General features: G+C 39.6%; 1 protein-coding gene across 1 annotated transcript; it reads right to left on the reverse strand.

Annotated features, from left to right (window-relative positions):
- Nucleotides 1-14,964: 14,964 nt before the first annotated feature.
- LOC119867150 (cyclin-J-like protein) lies at nucleotides 14,965-17,340 on the reverse strand. The gene is made up of 2 exons (XM_038581743.1): nucleotides 16,884-17,340; nucleotides 14,965-16,649 (listed from the first exon to the last, which is right to left on the reverse strand). The coding sequence occupies exons 1-2, from the start codon at nucleotides 17,158-17,160 to the stop codon at nucleotides 15,754-15,756; spliced, it is 1,173 nt and encodes a 390-aa protein (XP_038437671.1). The 5' UTR covers nucleotides 17,161-17,340; the 3' UTR covers nucleotides 14,965-15,753.
- Nucleotides 17,341-17,642: the final 302 nt, after the last annotated feature.

Below are 17,642 nucleotides of genomic sequence, written 5' to 3' on the forward strand. Positions count from 1 at the left end.
TGCCATACAGCCAGTTCCCATGTATATGTGGTCTCTTTCTACCATCCCCAATTGGTTCTGTTTGTTTATTTGTGTATGTCTATGACCCAAAATAAATATATATTTTTAAATTCAGACATATATCCTAGTATGGTTCAGCCTTAGGTTTTAATTATTTATTACTCAAATACTTTTTTCTCTAACCTGAGCTCTAGATTAAAAGTATTTGCTCATTTGGCTCTGCTGTTGAGTAGAGGTTTGGGGTTTTTCTTTTTCTTTTTTTCCCTTATGGGTTTCCTATCATGTGGAAAGCTTGTTCCAGGACAAGGTTTTCTGGACCATTTTTCTTAGACCTGCCATCCAGATTCAGGGTATCTGCTGCTTTGCTGACATCTCTGGCTTTGAGTTCCTGCTCCATTTCAGGAACCTGAAATCTACCTTTCTAGTTTATTATTATTTACCCAGCTGTGTAAACTAATTTGAGACTTATATTTTATCTAGCATTTTATTATGTTGGTAAGACGTGAGGAGACTCTGTACACTTCAGTCTGGCCTGTAGCTGAAAACCATAATGGACTCTTTAAAAGTTGAAAACCAAAAACAAACAAACAAACAAACCAAAAGCAAAAACAAAAACAAAAAACAAAAACCCCAAAATACCCCCAAAAACCAAAAACAAAAAAACAACCCCCAAAGGTGAAAACCTAACAATATTCAAATGAGGGAAGATCTAATTAGATTTAGTGGTAACGTGATTAACCCCAAAAAAGATATTTGACATCATAAATCTTCTCAGGGTGTCTCAAGTAATATATTGAAGCAACTAGCTTTCAAAATTCATAAAAAAGCTATTTGCTACCTAAGCTATTCTGATAGGCATATTCATTTTAGAGGAAATCCTCTGACCTTTGTTCTCACTATGGTATGTTGAGTTTAACGTCTCTGCCAATTTTCTCGGATTATTCTCAGTAAGTATCAGAATCAAGCTGAAGGAGTTTTTAGATTTCAGTTATTTTGTGTAGAAGGGAATGAGGAAGTGGGAATTAGGGAAAGGGAAGAGTGAGGGAAATATTTCTTTTGTTCTTGCCCTCTCCCTATGGTTGCTTCCCTGCTTGTAACAATTTCTCTTCCTTGCAAGCTTTGAGCAAAAATGAATATTGTGTGTAGCCCAAGTGTCTGATGCCTGGATGCACCCTAATGGCTTAATAGAAAATCTGATTACCCATCTTCCCCAAACAAGGATCACCTTGCTTTGGTACATTTGTGCTGCATGTTAGTCATTGCTGGTTCTAGCCTTTTCTCTCTTGTTAAGTTCCAACCCACGGTTTTAGTTCTGCCTTGGGCCTCTGCATGCTCTGCTCTAGCACTTGTTTTAATAATACAATGGATAAATATGCAGATTATGGTCTAGTTTCCAATCCTGGCTTGATACTTATTAGCTGTAAGATATTGGACATCTCAATCTTTCTATATTTCAGTCTCCTCATCTGTAAAATGGACATAAAATAGCTGCCTTGTTAGGTTGTGAGGTTATGTACTAAGTGAGTTGTCAATATCTCCAGATTTCTTTTCCATTTTTGTACATGCATGTTCCAGATGAAATGTCACTTCCAAGACAGCACCTGGTGTTTGTGCTGTCAACTTCCTTTGCCTGTCAGAACCTGCATTGTTTGTATTATTCAAGACCCAAAAGTACTTGGTAATTTTTTGTCCCTTGCTCCCCTCTCCCCCGAGCCTTTAACCAATGACTGATACTCATCTTCCTTGCCCTCTAACCATCAGACATACCTGGGTGATATGTAACTAACTCTGAGATATATTTTATACTAGATATATTTTAAACTCTGTGAGGTCCAATGAGGTTAAGCTATTCTCCAACATGGCTTATACCTTTGCTTAGCTTCCTTCAGTTACTGGTCCTACTTCTACTTCTCCTGAAAACTCTTTTATTAAATCACTTTAACACAGTTCTTTGCCCCATGGTCTGGTCTAGAGGAGGCCAATTTAAAGCAGTTTATTTGACTTATGACCTACATATAAAGTGCTTTTCACATAGTATGTCATATAAATGTTGGCTCTTATTATTCATGCTACTACTATGTTGGTCCAAGGCAAGATGGTGTAGTGAAGATCTCCTTTTCCTCACTGCCTCATCCTCGGAATATATATTTCATTCTATTTAATACTTTTCAGTAGTAAGGCTAACATAAGGCTGTTGTATAGCAGCTTTATGGAAGGTTTGGGAATAACAGTGTAGGACAAGAAAACTTAAAGCTGAATGATGAATACAACTCTACAAGTAAACAGAGACTGGCCTTGCTTCCCTCACTTTTGGTCTATGCTTCTCTGTGATCCTGAGCAGGGACAAGCTTTTATAAGCCTTTTGAGGTGTAAATCCCCATCCTCTTTAGAAGACTCTTATCTGTACCGTACAGGAACTCTCTAAAATGTGAGTTTGGATATGGTCTTTTTCTCTGAGTGACTGGGGGTAAATAACACACTAGGATTTACATCCAATGGCATGTCCAACACTAATTTCATAGAGTCTTACAATGTGTGGGAAAAGGAAAAGAAAATAACTTTTAATAGAAAGAATACATTTGAATTCTAGGACTGCAAACATTAAAAGGGTTTGGTCAGCCAAAATATATTTTCTGTAAGCCAACATTTTAATGATCTTTTTGAAAGAGATGGAACAATTTGCCTTAAACAACTGAGACATTGAATGTCAAATATGAACCCATATGCTGGGTTGTAAGTGTTCAAATAGCTATATTGTGTGAAAATCTAGAAAACTAGCTTGCCATGAAAATGTTATTATAGCAGCAATTATAGGTAGGTTATTGTGATTTTTGTCTCTGATCATCAAAAAAGAAAAACACTGGAATTCACATTCCAAGGGTACTTGAAGAGGCAGAAGTAGAGATAAATGAGGCATTTCAGTTACTATAAAATAAGACTCTTGGGTCCTCCCACCCCATTTTTCAGTTCTAATTAAAATAATACTTTTGTTTTTCAGATAGACTCTTGCACTAAGAAAGACTTGCACTCAAATTAGACAAATTCCAAATGCTGATGAATAATATTTAGTTTAGGTTTTGAGCATGTGGTATAAAAGAGTTAAGTCAAAGTTTTGAGCTTTGGAGTATCTGAGGATACTCTGGTATTCCCTATTCACAAAACTATAAATTTAGAGAGAGAATGAATCTATATTATATTGATATTTCATTCAGGACTAACCTCCACCATAGATTTACCAAACTATAAGTGATATTTAACTGTTCATAGTTGTAATGTTCAGGGACAGGATTTGATGTAGTGTATTAGTTTTTTATTGTTGCTGTAACAAATTACTACAAATGTAGAGGCTTAAAACAACATACATTTATTATCTCAGTTTCCATGGATTAGGAGTTCAAGCACAATCTGGCTAGAGGATTTCACAAGATTGCAATCAAAGATCCGGCTGGTTTGCATTTCTTTCTGGAATTCAGGGTCCTCTTTCAAGCTCCTGTGATTTTTGACAGAATTCAGGTCCATAGGGCTGTAGGCCTGAGGTTCCATTTTTTTTTTCTTTGCTGGCTGTTAACCAGGTAACTGTCAGTTCCTAAGGCCTCTCATAGTTCTCAATACTTGGCCCTCTTACAGTATGGCCACATACTGCTTCAGGGTCAACAGGAGTATCTCTTCTTCCAGCCTGAAGGAGAATCTTACATAATGTAACTACACAGGACTGATTATGCCATCACTTTTGCCATATACTGTAACCTAATCAAGGGAGAGATTATTTTACTACCTTTACCATATTCTGTTGACTAAGAAGCAAGCCATAGTTTCCTCTGTGCTGAAGGGATTATGTAAAGTCATGCATGACTCATTGAAGGTCATGTTAGGAAGAGTTCATTGTACTTAGTATACCCAAAATTACATAATTAGATTATATATCATATTAAAACTGCCTAGTTTTTTCATTTCATTTCATAAAATGGTAAATTAAGATATAATTAAACAAACATTAAGGAAAACATGAGTCACTGAAACCACTGGTGATCTTGAATTAAGGTTTCTTTAGCTGGGATGCCTGAGTGGCTCAGCCATTGAGCATCTGCCTTTGGCTCGGGGTGTGGTCCCAGGTCTGGGGATTGAGTCCTACACTGGGCTCCCTGCGAGGAGCCTGCTTCTCCCTCTATGTTTCTGCTTTTCTCTCTGTGTCTTTCATGAATAAATAAATACAATCTTAAAAAAATATTCTTTAGCTTGATTTTTAAACATTTTTTAAAATCTTTAAAATTTTAATTATTTATTTTTAAAATGCAGGTATAATTAACTTATGATGTTATAATAGTGTCAGATGTACAATATAATGATACAATATTTCTGTACATTACTCGGTGTTCATCACAATAAGTGTGCATTTAATCCTCTTCACCAATTTTACCCATAAATCTACTTACATCCTTTGGCAACCATCACTTTGTTCTCTATACTTAAGAATCTTTTTTTATTTGTCTTTTTATTTCTTTGTTTGTTTTGTTTTTTAAATTCCATATGTGAGGGAAAACATATGCTGTTTGTCTTTCTCTCACTGACTTATTTCACTTAGCATTATACTTTCTAGATGCATCCCTATTGTTGCAAATGATATTTCACTTTTTTAATGGCTGAGTAATATTCATATTTTCTTCTTTTTTCATTCATCTATCAATGGACAGGTGGATTGCTTCCATATTTTGGCTATAGTAAACAATTTTGCAATAAACATAGGGATGCTTGTATCTTTTTGAATGTGTTTTTGTTGCCTTTTTTTGGGGGTGGGGGCGGGGGTGGGTAACTACCCAGTAGTGAAATTACTGGATTATATAGAAATTCTATTTTCAATTTTTTGAGGAATCTCCATCCTGCTTTCCACCGTGGTTGTACCAACTTTCATTCCTGACAACAGTGCAAGAGTGTTCCTTTTTCTCCACATCCTTGTCAACACTTTTTTTTAAATTGTTTTGATTTTAGCCATTCTGTTAGGTGTGAAAAGATATCTCACTGTGGTTTTGGCTTGCATTTTCCTGAGATTAGTGATGTTGAGTATCTTTTCTTGTGTCTGTTGGCCATCTGTATGTCTTCTTTGGAGAAAGATCTATTCAAGTGCTCTGCCCATTTTTAGTTGGATTATTATTATTTTTTTATTGAATTGTATAAATTCTTTATATATTTTGGATACTAACCCTTTATCAGATATGCCATTTGTAAATATCTTCTCCCATTTAGTAGGTTGTCTTATGTTTTATCGATGGTTTTCTTTGCTGTGCATAAGTTTTATATTTGGGTGTAGTTGCAGTAGTTTAATTTTGCTTTTGTTTCCCTTGCCTTAGGAGACATGTCTAGAAAAATGTTCTATAGCTGATGTCAAAGAAATATTGACTATATTTTCTTCTAGGAAGTTTTATATCAGGTATTTAATCCATTTTGTGTATGGTGTAGGAAAGTGGTCCAATTTCATTCTTTTGTTTGTAGCTACTCAGTTTTCTCAGCACCATTTATTAAAGAGACTTTTTCTTTTATTTATTTATTTATTTATTTATTTATTTATTTATTTATTTATTTATTTATGATAGGCACACAGTGAGAGAGAGAGAGAGAGAGAGGCAGAGACACAGGCAGAGGGAGAAGCAGGCTCCATGCACCGGGAGCCCGACGTGGGATTCGATCCCGGATCTTCAGGATCGCGCCCTGGGCCAAAGGCAGGCGCCAAACCGCTGCGCCACCCAGGGATCCCAAAGAAACTTTTTCTTATTGTAAATTCTTGCCTTCTTTGTCATAGAAGTGTGGGTTTATTTCTAGGCTGTCTCTTCTGTTCCACTGTCTGTGACTATTTTTGTTCCTTAGCTTGAATTTGTATTCAAAGTCCCTAAAGTGAATAGGAGGCATATGTTTATGTTACCTTCATAACTATAATAACATTTGTATTATCTTTTAGTTAGTACTTATTGGTTAGCTCAGAGCTCCAGAAGATTTTGATGGATTATAGGGATAGAAAATTTTCATAAAGAATTAGATCTGGAGATAAGAAAATGAGCCTCCAAGAACAAGAGACAGACAACAAGCAGTTAGAAAATGTAATAGAAGAAAATCCCCATTATAATAGTGATAAAATATGAAATACCTAGGTATGAAATTAACAAAAATTTGCAAAGTATATGTGAAAAAATTAAAATATCACTAAAGAAAAAGAAGATTTGGACAAATGTTAAGGAATACATGCTTTTGGATAGGAAGATGATATTACAAAGCTGACATTTCTTCCTAAGTTAATCAATTAATTCAGCAAAGTACTAGTAAGATATTTTTGTTTTAAATAGACAAGTTGACTCTAAATTTCATATAGGAAAATGATCAAGGAGCTAGCTTGGAAAATTCTAACAAAAAAGAAGAAAGCTAGAGAGAGAGATTTAGGAAGGATTTGTTGATCACATATTAATATGTATATGCCACAATAAAGCTACATTAATTAAAAGTGTGGCACTACATTTTAAAATATCATTGTAATTGAAACAGTGAAAGTATAGGTACAAAACCTTTTTGTAAGAGGCTGGCTTTTCCAAGTAAACCTTTTTTTTTTCTTTTTTTTAAGAATTGTTTCTCCCTCCAAATGTTTATTTTTTTGAGAAAATATTACCGTGTCTTCATTTTCATTATCAAGATCAATTTGGCCCTTGCTAATATTAAATCATTCAGCTTAAAAAAAAAAGTGTGGCACTAGTATATGAACAGGAGGAATGGAAAATTATGAAATAGAGTTGAATGTATATGGGATTTTAATATAAAAGTGGTATTTCAAATCAATGATGGAAAGACACTTTGTTCAATAAACTGTTAAGGAACAATTTGTTAGTTTCTTCAAAGAAAGCTTAAAAGATGACCCCTATCTCCCTCAAAATAAATCCAGATGGGTTGAAGGCATAAATATTAAAATGTTAAAACATAATAGTATCTGAGGAATAATGGGAGATGGTTTCATAACCTTGGCATTTGGAAGGCCTTTCTGTAAATGACATAAATCCCCTGAAACCCATTAAAATGATTGAATTCAATTTTATGAAAATAAAAAAAAGCATCATAAGTGTAGAAACATGATAAAACTGGAAAAACTTTGAAATATATTATACAAAAGTACTCAATTTTTAAATATGTAAGATATCCCATAAATCAATAAAGAAAAAGACTGTGGGCTAACAGGAAGTGAGGAAACTTCACCAAAAAGGAAAGGAAAATTACTCAAACAGATAAAATCACTTCACTCACGATAAGAGAAGTCAAAAGTAAAACCATAATAATGACACTATTTTCACTATATTAAGTTGGTAAAGAAAAGTTTGATAATACAGGGTTGGTAAGACATAAGGAAACTTACTCTCTTACATGACTGGTCCAGTGTAAATTGATACAAACTATCTGGAGGATAACCTAGCAACATCTAGCAATATAAGAAATTCGTGCAGGGGTGCCTTGGGTGGCTCAGTTAGTTAAGTGCCTGACTTTAGCACAAGTCATGATCTTAGGGTCCTGGGATTGAGCTCAACAGGAAGTTGATTTGTACCTCTCCCTCTGTCTGGCCCTCACCCCCTCATGCTCATTCTCTCTCTTTCTCAAATAAATAAATAAAATCTTTAAAAAAATTCATGCAGCCTTTGGGCTTGCTATACATATTTATATATAATATTTTTTTTTCAGGCAAATGAGTATGTGTATTTAAATATTTATACAAAAATGTCCCTAACATCAGTGGATACGCTTTCCCAAATGTGGTTGCTTCCCTTTTAATATTGTACACTAGGAAATATTTAAGTTCTTGTTAATTATCAAAAATAGATTTCAATGCTCTTTTTTTTTTATTTTTAGCTGTATAACTTGTACTATGTCAACTGTGAATCTTACTAGAATCAGGATATTGTCCAATTTATGGCAAGAGAAATTGATGGGTAAGTATGTTGTTTTAAAAAGTCAAATAGAGCCTTGAACCAGGATCATTTACATCTTTACCTTTTAAATGTTTCTAAACCATCTTAAAGAGTCTTAAAATATATAATTATGTATTTTCTACTTTATTTATTTTTTTAAAGATTTTATTTATTTATTCATGAGAGGCACACAGAGAGAGAGAGAGAGAGAGAGAGAGAGGGGTAGAGACACAGGCAGAGGGAGAAGCAGGCTCCATGCAGGGAGCCCAATGTGGGACTTGATCCTGGGACTCCAGAATCCCGCCCTGGGCTGAAGGCAGGCGCTAAACTGCTGAGCCATCCAGGGATCCCTTTTTTTCTACTTTAAACCAAAAGATAAATGTTTTGAGTATCAAACAGCATATTGTCTACCTTGTAGATAGCATCCCTGTCTAACTCTTGCCACTGTTAGCAACTTGTAAATGACATCAGACTGGAAGCAACACTGCTCCTAAATTGTGTGTGCGTTTTGTTTTGTTTTGTTTTGTTTTGTTTTGTTTTGTGTTGTTTTGTTTTGTTTTTAAATGATAAGTCATGACCAATTTGGCACTAGACTTTATATGGAAATAGCTTTCATATTATGTAGAAATAATTGTAAAATCTTAACCGTGTTAGGTTCAAGAATTCTCCTTGGGAAGCAGTTCTTCAGAACACTTCTTAGAAATACTAACTTAGTCCTTTCTGCCCCTGGACGCCCCCGAGTAAGCATCGTTAAGGTCTCCCCTCCCACCGCCCTCATGTCTAAGTCACAGTCTCCCAAAGAGCCCGAGTAGCTGCGGAAGCTCTTCATCAGAGGTTTGAGCTTCCAAACAACCGATGAAGAGTCTGAGGAGCCATTTTGAGCAATGGGGGACGCTTACGGACTGTGTGGTAATGAGAGACCCCAACACCAAGCGCTCCAGAGGCCTTGGGTTCATCTTGTGGGCCACCGTGGAGGAGGCAGACCCGGCCTCGAACGCTGGGTCGCACGAGGTGGACGGAAGAGTCATGGAACCAAAGAGTCCTTCCAACCAAAGTTTGGAACCAACCAAACGCTGTCTCCCGAGAAGTTTCTCAAAGACCCGGTGCCCACTTAACTGTGAAAAAGATTTTTGTTGGTGGCATTAAAGAAGACCCTGAAGAACATCATCTAAGAGATTATTTTGAACAGTATGGGAAAATTGAAGTGATTGAGATCATGACTGACCCAGTCAGTGGCAAAAAGAGAGGTTTTGCTTTTGTGACCTTTGATGACCATGACCCTGTAGACAAGATTGTCATTCAAAAATACCATCCTGTGAACGGCCACAACTGTGAAGTAAGGAAAGCCCTATCGAAGCAAGAGATGGCTAGTGCTTCCTCCAGCCAAAGAGGCCGAAGTGGTTCTGGAAACTTTGGTGGTGGTCGTGGAGGTGGTGTTGGTGGGAATGACACCTTTGGTCGTGGAGGGAACTTCAGTGGTCGAGGTGGCTTCGGTGGCAGTCGAGGTGGTGGTGGATACGGTGGCAGTGGGGATGGCTATAACGGATTTGGTAATGACAGAAGCAAATTTGGAGGTGGCAGAAGCTATAACGATTTTGGCAATTACAACAATCAATCCTCAAATTTTGGACCCATGAAAGGAGGAAATTTTGGAGGCAGAAGCTCTGACCCCTATGGTGGTGGAAGCCAATACTTTGCCAAACCACGAAAGCAAGGTGGCTATGGTGGTTCCAGCAGCAGCAGCAGCTATGGCAGTGGCAGAAGGTTTTAATTACTGCCAGGAAACAAAGCTTAGCAGGAGAGGAGAGCCAGAGAAGTGACAGGGAAGCTACAGGTCACAACAGATTTGTGAACTCAGCCAAGCACAGTGGTGGCAGGGCCTAGCTGCTACAAAGAAGACATGTTTTATTATTAATTAATTAATTAATTAATTTTAGCATCCCAACACCATTTATTTATTCATGTGTGATATCAAGCACCCTTCTTGCCCCCTGTGTTTCCCTCACCATATCAGAGAACAGCGATAAGTCTCACAAAAACCCGTATTTCTTTGGTGGGAGGGCAGGGGGTGGATAAAATGAGTTAGTACATACAAAAAGGATTGCTCTAGAAACACTTGAAAGAAGACATGTTTTAGACAATACTCATGTGTATGGGCAAAAAACTCGACTGTATTTGTGACTAATTGTATAACAGGTTATTTTAGTTTCTGTTCTGTGGAAAGTGTAAAGCATTCCAACAAAGGGTTTTAATGTAGATTTTTTTTTTTGCACCCATGCTGTTGATTGCTAAATGTAATAGTCTGATCATGACGCTGAATGAATGTGTCTTTAAAAAAAAAAAAGAAATACTAACTTAGTCATGTAACTAAATCATTATAGTCTCTTGACCTGCCTTAATTTAGTGTCATCTGAATTCTGAGAAATGGAATGATATATTACCCAAGGCTGGAAATTATTACAAGTAGGACCAATAGAGGTGACCCTATTTAATTCTGATAGTAACAAATAATAAATATAGCCATTAAAAATAGCCATATTTTCAAGAATTTATTTATATTTATAATAATTTATAATAAATAATTTATAAAACAAATATATAATATTTAATATAATATTTACAATATTTATAATAATTTATAATAAATAATTCATAAAACAAATATATAATATTAATATAATATTTATAATAATTTATATAATAAATAACTTGCAGCAATATGGTGATACTTGTTCTGTTTATAATAATTTATATAATAAACAACTTGTAGCAATATGATGATACTCTCCAAATTTCTCGAGGTTTCTTGTTATGTTACTTTCATTCATGAAAACCTAGTAACTGTGAGTTTACCGAGAAAATGGGATTTGCAAATATTTAGAAATTTTCCATCGTGGCACAAATATGAAGACCTATTCAGCACTGGAGATGTTTGGGGCCTGCTATATATTTTCTATGTATTGACCCTACTTATAAATGAGCATGATGAATATATACAAAGATATTCATGATAGAACTGTTTATAATAGAAACATTTGGAAGTAAGTCAAAAGCTCTTTAATAGTATTGGTTAAATACAGGACGGTTTGTGAGAATACATAGCAAGCTCTTTACATATATAATTTACTTTAACTCTCACAATAAATATATGAGGAAGGAACCATTATTATCCTCTTTTTACAAAATGGAAAACTGAGGCATGGAAAGGAAAACTAACTTACTCCTGGTGAGCAATGAGGCTGGGACTCAAACTTAGGCTTTAGAGTAGACATATCCTTACCAGGCTGCAGGTTCTCCCATACATGTGAAATTCTAGGAAGGTGTGAAAAAGAAATTTGAGGAAGCCACTCCATGTACTGTATCGATGATCTAGATTATCTAGAAATACACATATAAATGTATTTCTAAGATACATATTTTATGTGAAAACTGCAAGGAATAGAGTGATGTAGGATATCGTTTTTGTGAAAAAAATATATTGATAAATGCTTATAAATACATCGTACATCTTCATAGACACACAAGAAAATTAGCACTAGTGTTTGCATCAGGGGAGAGGAATTGAGTGTCTTGGTGAACAGAGGAAGATTTATTTATGTTGTTTTGTGTATTTTAAATTTTGTGCTATAACATATGCTCTTTATTAAAGAAAAAGAAATTAAATAACAATAACAAAAGCAGTAAACATAAGGAAGAGTAATTCAGAGACCTGGTTTATACAGTATGTTTTTGCAAATGTTGTACTTCCATTTGTAAGGAGTTCATGTTATAAAAATTTAACATGCACCATAAATAAATGAGAAGATGTGTTCTAAAAACTGAGATAAGGTATTTATTTATAACATATAGAACCAACAAAGGACTATTACCTATGCATCAGTAAGGAAAAAGACAAACTAACAGAAGAAATTAGCAAAGATATGAACAGGTAAAACATAGAAGAGGGAGGTTAGACTAATGAACACATGAAAAGATGATCAACCACACTAAACTTATGAGAAGGCAAATTAAAATAAGCTATTTCATTTCATACCCCAATATTTAAAAGTTTGATGGTAAAACTATCAATGAGGATGGATAAGAATAGCAGGAACTGGTGGTGGAGTGCAAATTGACATAACCACTTTGGGGAATAATGTGGTAATGTGTAGCAGAGTGGAAGATGCCCCTGAAGACTCTGTGACTCAACAGTTCCAATCCATATATACTAAGGGAGCCATGTACAAGGACGTTCACTGTGGGTTTTTTTTTTTTTTTTTTACTGTGGGGTTTTTTAAAATAAAAATTTGTTGGCTATATCAGATATTATAATTATCAAATATTTTATCTTAGAATTTATTTAAAAAAACTTTATTTATTTAAATGACAGAGAAAGAAAGAGGGTGAACAGGGGGAGGACCAGAGGGAGAGGGAGAAGGAGATAAGCAGAGTTCTTAGGACCTCCTGAAATCATTACCTGAACTGAAGTCAAAAGTAGGACGCTTGACCAACTGAGCCACCCAGATGTCCCTAAATTAGAATTTCTAAGGAACTTGGCAGTTGATACCCATGGCATCTATGAAATTGGCTTTACTTACATTATTTTTACATTTTTAGTGGCTGCCCTAGCATTTTGCAATATACATTTACAACAAATTCAAGTACACTTTCAAATAACACTGTACCATTTCACAAGTAACATAAGCACTTTATTTATTTATTTAAAAGATCTTATTTATTTATTCATGATAGACAGAGAGAGAGACAGACACAGGCAGAAAGAGAACAAGGCTCCATGCAGGGAGCCCGACGTGGGACTCAATCCCGGGACTCAGGATCACGCCCTGGGCCAAAGGCACTAAACTGAGCCACCCGGGTTGCCCGACATAAGCACTTTATATTAACCAAGTATGATGGTGAATTTTATCTATCAATTTGACTGGCCAAAGGGTGCCCAGATTATTATTATTATTACTTTTTTAAAAGACTTTATTTATCCATGAGAGAGAGAGGCAGAGACACAGGCAGAGGGAGAAACAGGCTCCATGCAGGGAGCCCGACGTGGGACTCATTCCTGGGACTCCAGGATCATGCCTGGGCGGAAGGCAGGCACTAAACCGCTGAGCCACCCGGATTGCCCAGGATGCCCATATTAAACATTTTTTTCTGGGTGTGTGTCTGTGAGGGTGTTTCTAAATGAGATTAACATTTGGGTTGGTGGACCCAATAAAGTAATTGCCCTCCCCAATTTGATTAAACATCATCCAATCTGTTGAGGGTCTGAATAGGACAAAAGGTGGAGGAAGGAGGAATTCACCTGTTTTCCCTTCCCTCACTGATTGAGCTAAGGCATTTCATGTCACCTTTTATTGTCCTCAACTGGGATTTACACAATTGGCTCCCCTAGCTCCTAGGCCTTAAGAATTCATACTGAATTACATCATAGCCTTTCCTGGGTCTTCAGCTTACATATGGCAGATACTAGGATTTCATAACCTCCATAATTGTGTGGGTCAATTCCTCATTGTGTGTGTGTGTGTGTGTGTGTGTGTGTGTGTATCCTATTGGTTCTGTTTCTCTAAAGAACTTTAATACACCAAGTATTCCTGATTCCTCCCTCCCATCCCTTGTACCATTACTGTCATCATTTCACTTACACATAAGCAATAATCATTGAATACATTGTTCCTATTATTATTTTGAACAAATTGTTATCTATTAGGTTCACTAAGAATAAGAAAAATAAGTTTTTATTTATGTTCACTTATGCTTTCTCTAGTACTCTTCCTTTCTTTATGTAGATCTCTCTGACCTATACTATTTTCCTTCTCTCTGAAGAACTTTTTACATTTCTTGCAAAGTAGATCTACTAGCAGCATATTCCCTCAATTTTTGTTTTTCTGAGAGTCTTTATTTCTCCTTCACTTTTGAAGAATAATTTCACAGGACACAGAATTCTATTTTGGTAGTTTTTTCCTCTTAACAGTTGAAATATTTCACTCCACTTTCTTCTTGCTTGCATGGTTTCTGAAGATAAGTCACATGTAATTCTTATCTGTGTTCCTCTCTATAGGACAAGTGTTTTAAGTGTTTTATTTATTTATTTATTTTTTTTCCAAGAGCAGGTGATATGTTTATTGCAGGATGCCTTTTTCTGGGTGCTGGGCTGGCTGTGAGGTTCTACGGTGGGGGTCCCCCTCACAAGCCCCAGTCCCAGAATAGACAGACACATTAACTTGGAATCCAAACTAGTCTCACATAAATAGAAGGTTGGCAAAGGAAAAAAAGAGATAAGCAACAAATGAACGTGTGGTTTTTCCACACTCGTGCGACAAAGTGGCAGTAGCACCTCATCCACGTCACCTCTTCTTAATTCTGCTTCCATGTTGAAGCTTTCATTTGCTCTGAAAATCACCTTCGGATCCAATTCAGCAGCCGCCTTCCTGGCAGTCCCCGAGCCAGTCTCCTGGACTGGCAAATCAGCCAAGAAAATCAAGATGGTTCTTCTTCAAACAAACAAAAAAATGCTTCTATGGTTCTTTGCACCTCCCAGTTCTGATGGGTGAACAATGTGTCCCCCTGACCCCGAACCAACCAAAAAAATACAACGAGCACAAGCCACAAGTCAGCATAAAAACATATTGCACATGGATACAAGAGTCTTCCTGAGAGCCCTTTCGCTGCGGGTACCCAAATACTGGCTTTCGATCCAACCAATCACATGCCCCATCAGTGGTTGTGACATGTACCCACGTACATGCCCTGCTCCCCAAATCCAGCTGGCAGAGAGCAAATATTCTACATTTTTAGCCTTCCCTATTAGCCAAACTCAAAGCCAAGGCTAGGTTTAACCTCATGCACCATAAGCACGCTGTGGAGGGAGGGAGGGAGGTGGGGGTCGTTAGTTATAAACCTTTGTCTCCCTTTCAACCACCTTTTCCTCTGGGTGGTTGCTGAAGTTCTAAGGTGAACATGGCATCCAAGACATGTAATCTTCTGGAACTAAGAGCCTGGAAAGTGGCTCTTCCCAATCATATGCTTTTGAGAACAAAACTGTTGTCACAAGCTGGGTTCAAACTTACAGCCCTTGTGTGGGACAGGCAGTGTGGCAATCGACGTTTTTGTTTTTGTTTTTTTTTCTCCTAAGGAATTTTCAAGTATCACAAAATCCCTGATACAGTATGTAAACAAGATATCTTACTGAACAGAAAGCTAGGTCACTTCAGGAAGCAGCAGCATGTGAAATATCTAAAAGGCCAAATAAGGTCTTAGGTTTGACAACAAAGGCAAGACAGCCACCCACCCCACGCCTCGGAGGGCAGACACTCAGGCATACGCACGCACGCAGGCTCCGCTGGAGGGAGCCAGGGAAAGAGCACCCAATACAGCATCTGCTGGGGGTCCTGAGAACACATCAGGCAGTCCCTTCTTTTTTCAGTGTAGCTGCCGCTGGCAAGGAATAAAGATGTCTCTAATGCTAAAAACCAAACACGTGCATGGGCCGGTGGTCTGCATCCAGTTTCCAGTCTCCTGGCATCTGTTTTCCCAGGTCTTTCTCAATCACCGGGCCTCTCCTCCAGAGGATGGTGGCTGAGCCAGTCCTCCTGCACCCCAGCTACACACGTGGAAGACATTTTTCAGAATTCTCTCAGGGGAGGGGTGTCATTGACTTTTGCTCTGGGTCAGCTTTATTTAAAAAGAACATGAACCCTGTGTCCAAGGTCAACGAGGTTCTGTGGGGATGGCCTCCCCACTGCCTCACTCGGCTGAGCTCCCCTCACCTGTGTCCTCTTCCTCTGCCCAGGTGAGTCTCCAAGACCTCCCTGTGTGGCCCGGAGGTGCCCTATCTGTCGAAACAGCCTGTGGGGAACGCGTGGCTTCCGCTGAAGTAGCTGCTTCCGTAGGCGGTGGCAAGGCAGTGCCTGGGCTCCGCCGTGATGGCCATCTGCACGCTGAGGGGCGCGGGGAGGGACATGGGACACACGTCCAGGGGCTGGAGAGTGGGGTACAGGGTGTGGAGGGATAAGCCAGAGCCTCCTGAGAGCAGGCTCCCGGAGCGGTGGGCCTGCAGCGAGTCCCGATAGGCCAAGCAGAGGTCCTGCACGGGGGTCTGGGTCTGGAACTGGGCGAGGGCTGGCGTCGTTGCTGGCTGGCTGAGGGTGGGGTAGGTGGGCGGCTGGAACAGCACCTGGGTGGGCGCAGGGCTTCTGCTGGGCACCATTGTCAGGGACTGACTTTTGACCGCGACGGCGTCCTTGAAGACGTTGTCATAAGCTACCAGCAGGATTTCAATGCACGTGCTGAGATGTTCCAGAGAGTAATTTGAGATCCTCTGTAGGTCTCTGGTCCAGTAGGGAGAAAGCTGAAGGCAGATCCTAGAGGCCCCAACACAGGCTGCAGCAACCACAGAAGGCTGGAATTTGTAGAAAATATGATCTCGCAGGGTGACCTCTAGGAAGTAGTGGGCATACTCCTTGAGGCACTCTTTGGTCTTGCGGGGGCAGGCGGTGGGCCAGCTGTGGCAGTGATGGTCCTTCTGGCTGACGGAGGCCAAGAGGTAGTAATCCAGGAAATGGGCGGGCGTGGGCAGGCAGAGGTTCCAGCCGAACGCCTCCAGGAGCAGCAGCTCCGTGTTAAGCAGCTCCTTCTTGGTGAGGGTGAAGTTCTGGCCGCTCAGGATCCTCGTACTGTTTATCTGCTCCAGCTTGGGTACATGGTCTTCCCTGTCCTCGAACTTACCTCATCATGTGTCCCCCAGCGCTCAGTTCAGAGGTCACTGGATGTCATCAAGGCATTTCTCACGCTCAGACTGCTTAATATCCAACAACTCAGTATTAATGGCTAGCACCTGACCCATAGGTCAATAGATCTCAGGCGGATGACATCAGTTTGTCCCAGCATTAGCGATGCTACGTTTGATCGCTTGGTTAAGGTGGTGACCCCAGATCTCTCCATTTTAAAGGTACCACTTTCTTGCGAGCAGGAGGCAGGAGACCGCCACGGCATACAGCTGCTTGGAGGTGGTGATGTTATAGCGGTCGAGGAAGTGGTCCAGCAGGTAGACGGCCAGGTGCCGGGCCGCGGGGCACAGCTGGCAGTGGCTGCTCAGCAGGGTCAAGATGTCGACAAAGAACCGGCGGCTCTTCAAGAGTAGGGAGTGGGCTCGGAAGGCGGGCAGCTTCAGCTCCTTCTCACGCAGGGTGCAATGGACGTCCGAGGCGACGCGCCCTTCCCACCACGGCTCATCCATCCTCGGGGACGCGGCGCCGCGAGCCGACGCTACCGGGCTCTCGGGGCGCTCCGCATCCCTCTCCGGGCGTGGGGGGCGGGGGCGCGCGGGCCCCGGGAGGGCCGAGCCTGCGGAGCCTGCGGAGCCTGCGGAGCCGGGGAGCCCGCGGAGCCCTCGGAGCCCTCCGGCGCCCGCACGCGTCCGCGCGCGAACCGGGCGCTCCCCGCTCCCCGCTCCCGCCGCCGCCGCCGCCGCCGCGCCCCTGCCCGTGCGCCCGGGTCCCGCCGCGGCTCGCAGCCTCCCGGCCGCCGGGGGCCTCCCTCCCTCGCTGGGGGAATTGGGCTTAAGTGTTTTATCTGCTGGTTTCTTTTAAGATTTTTTATTTTCTAAAAAAATTGAAATATAATTGATGTAAAACAAAGTTTTTCTTTATCTTTGATTTTCTGTGGTTTGGATATGATATACCTAGGTGTGATTTTCGTTTGTTTATTTATTCTTTGGCC

The sequence above is a fragment of the Canis lupus genome, chromosome 32, assembly GCF_011100685.1.
Source record: "Canis lupus familiaris isolate Mischka breed German Shepherd chromosome 32, alternate assembly UU_Cfam_GSD_1.0, whole genome shotgun sequence".
Taxonomy (NCBI): Eukaryota; Metazoa; Chordata; class Mammalia; order Carnivora; family Canidae; genus Canis; species Canis lupus.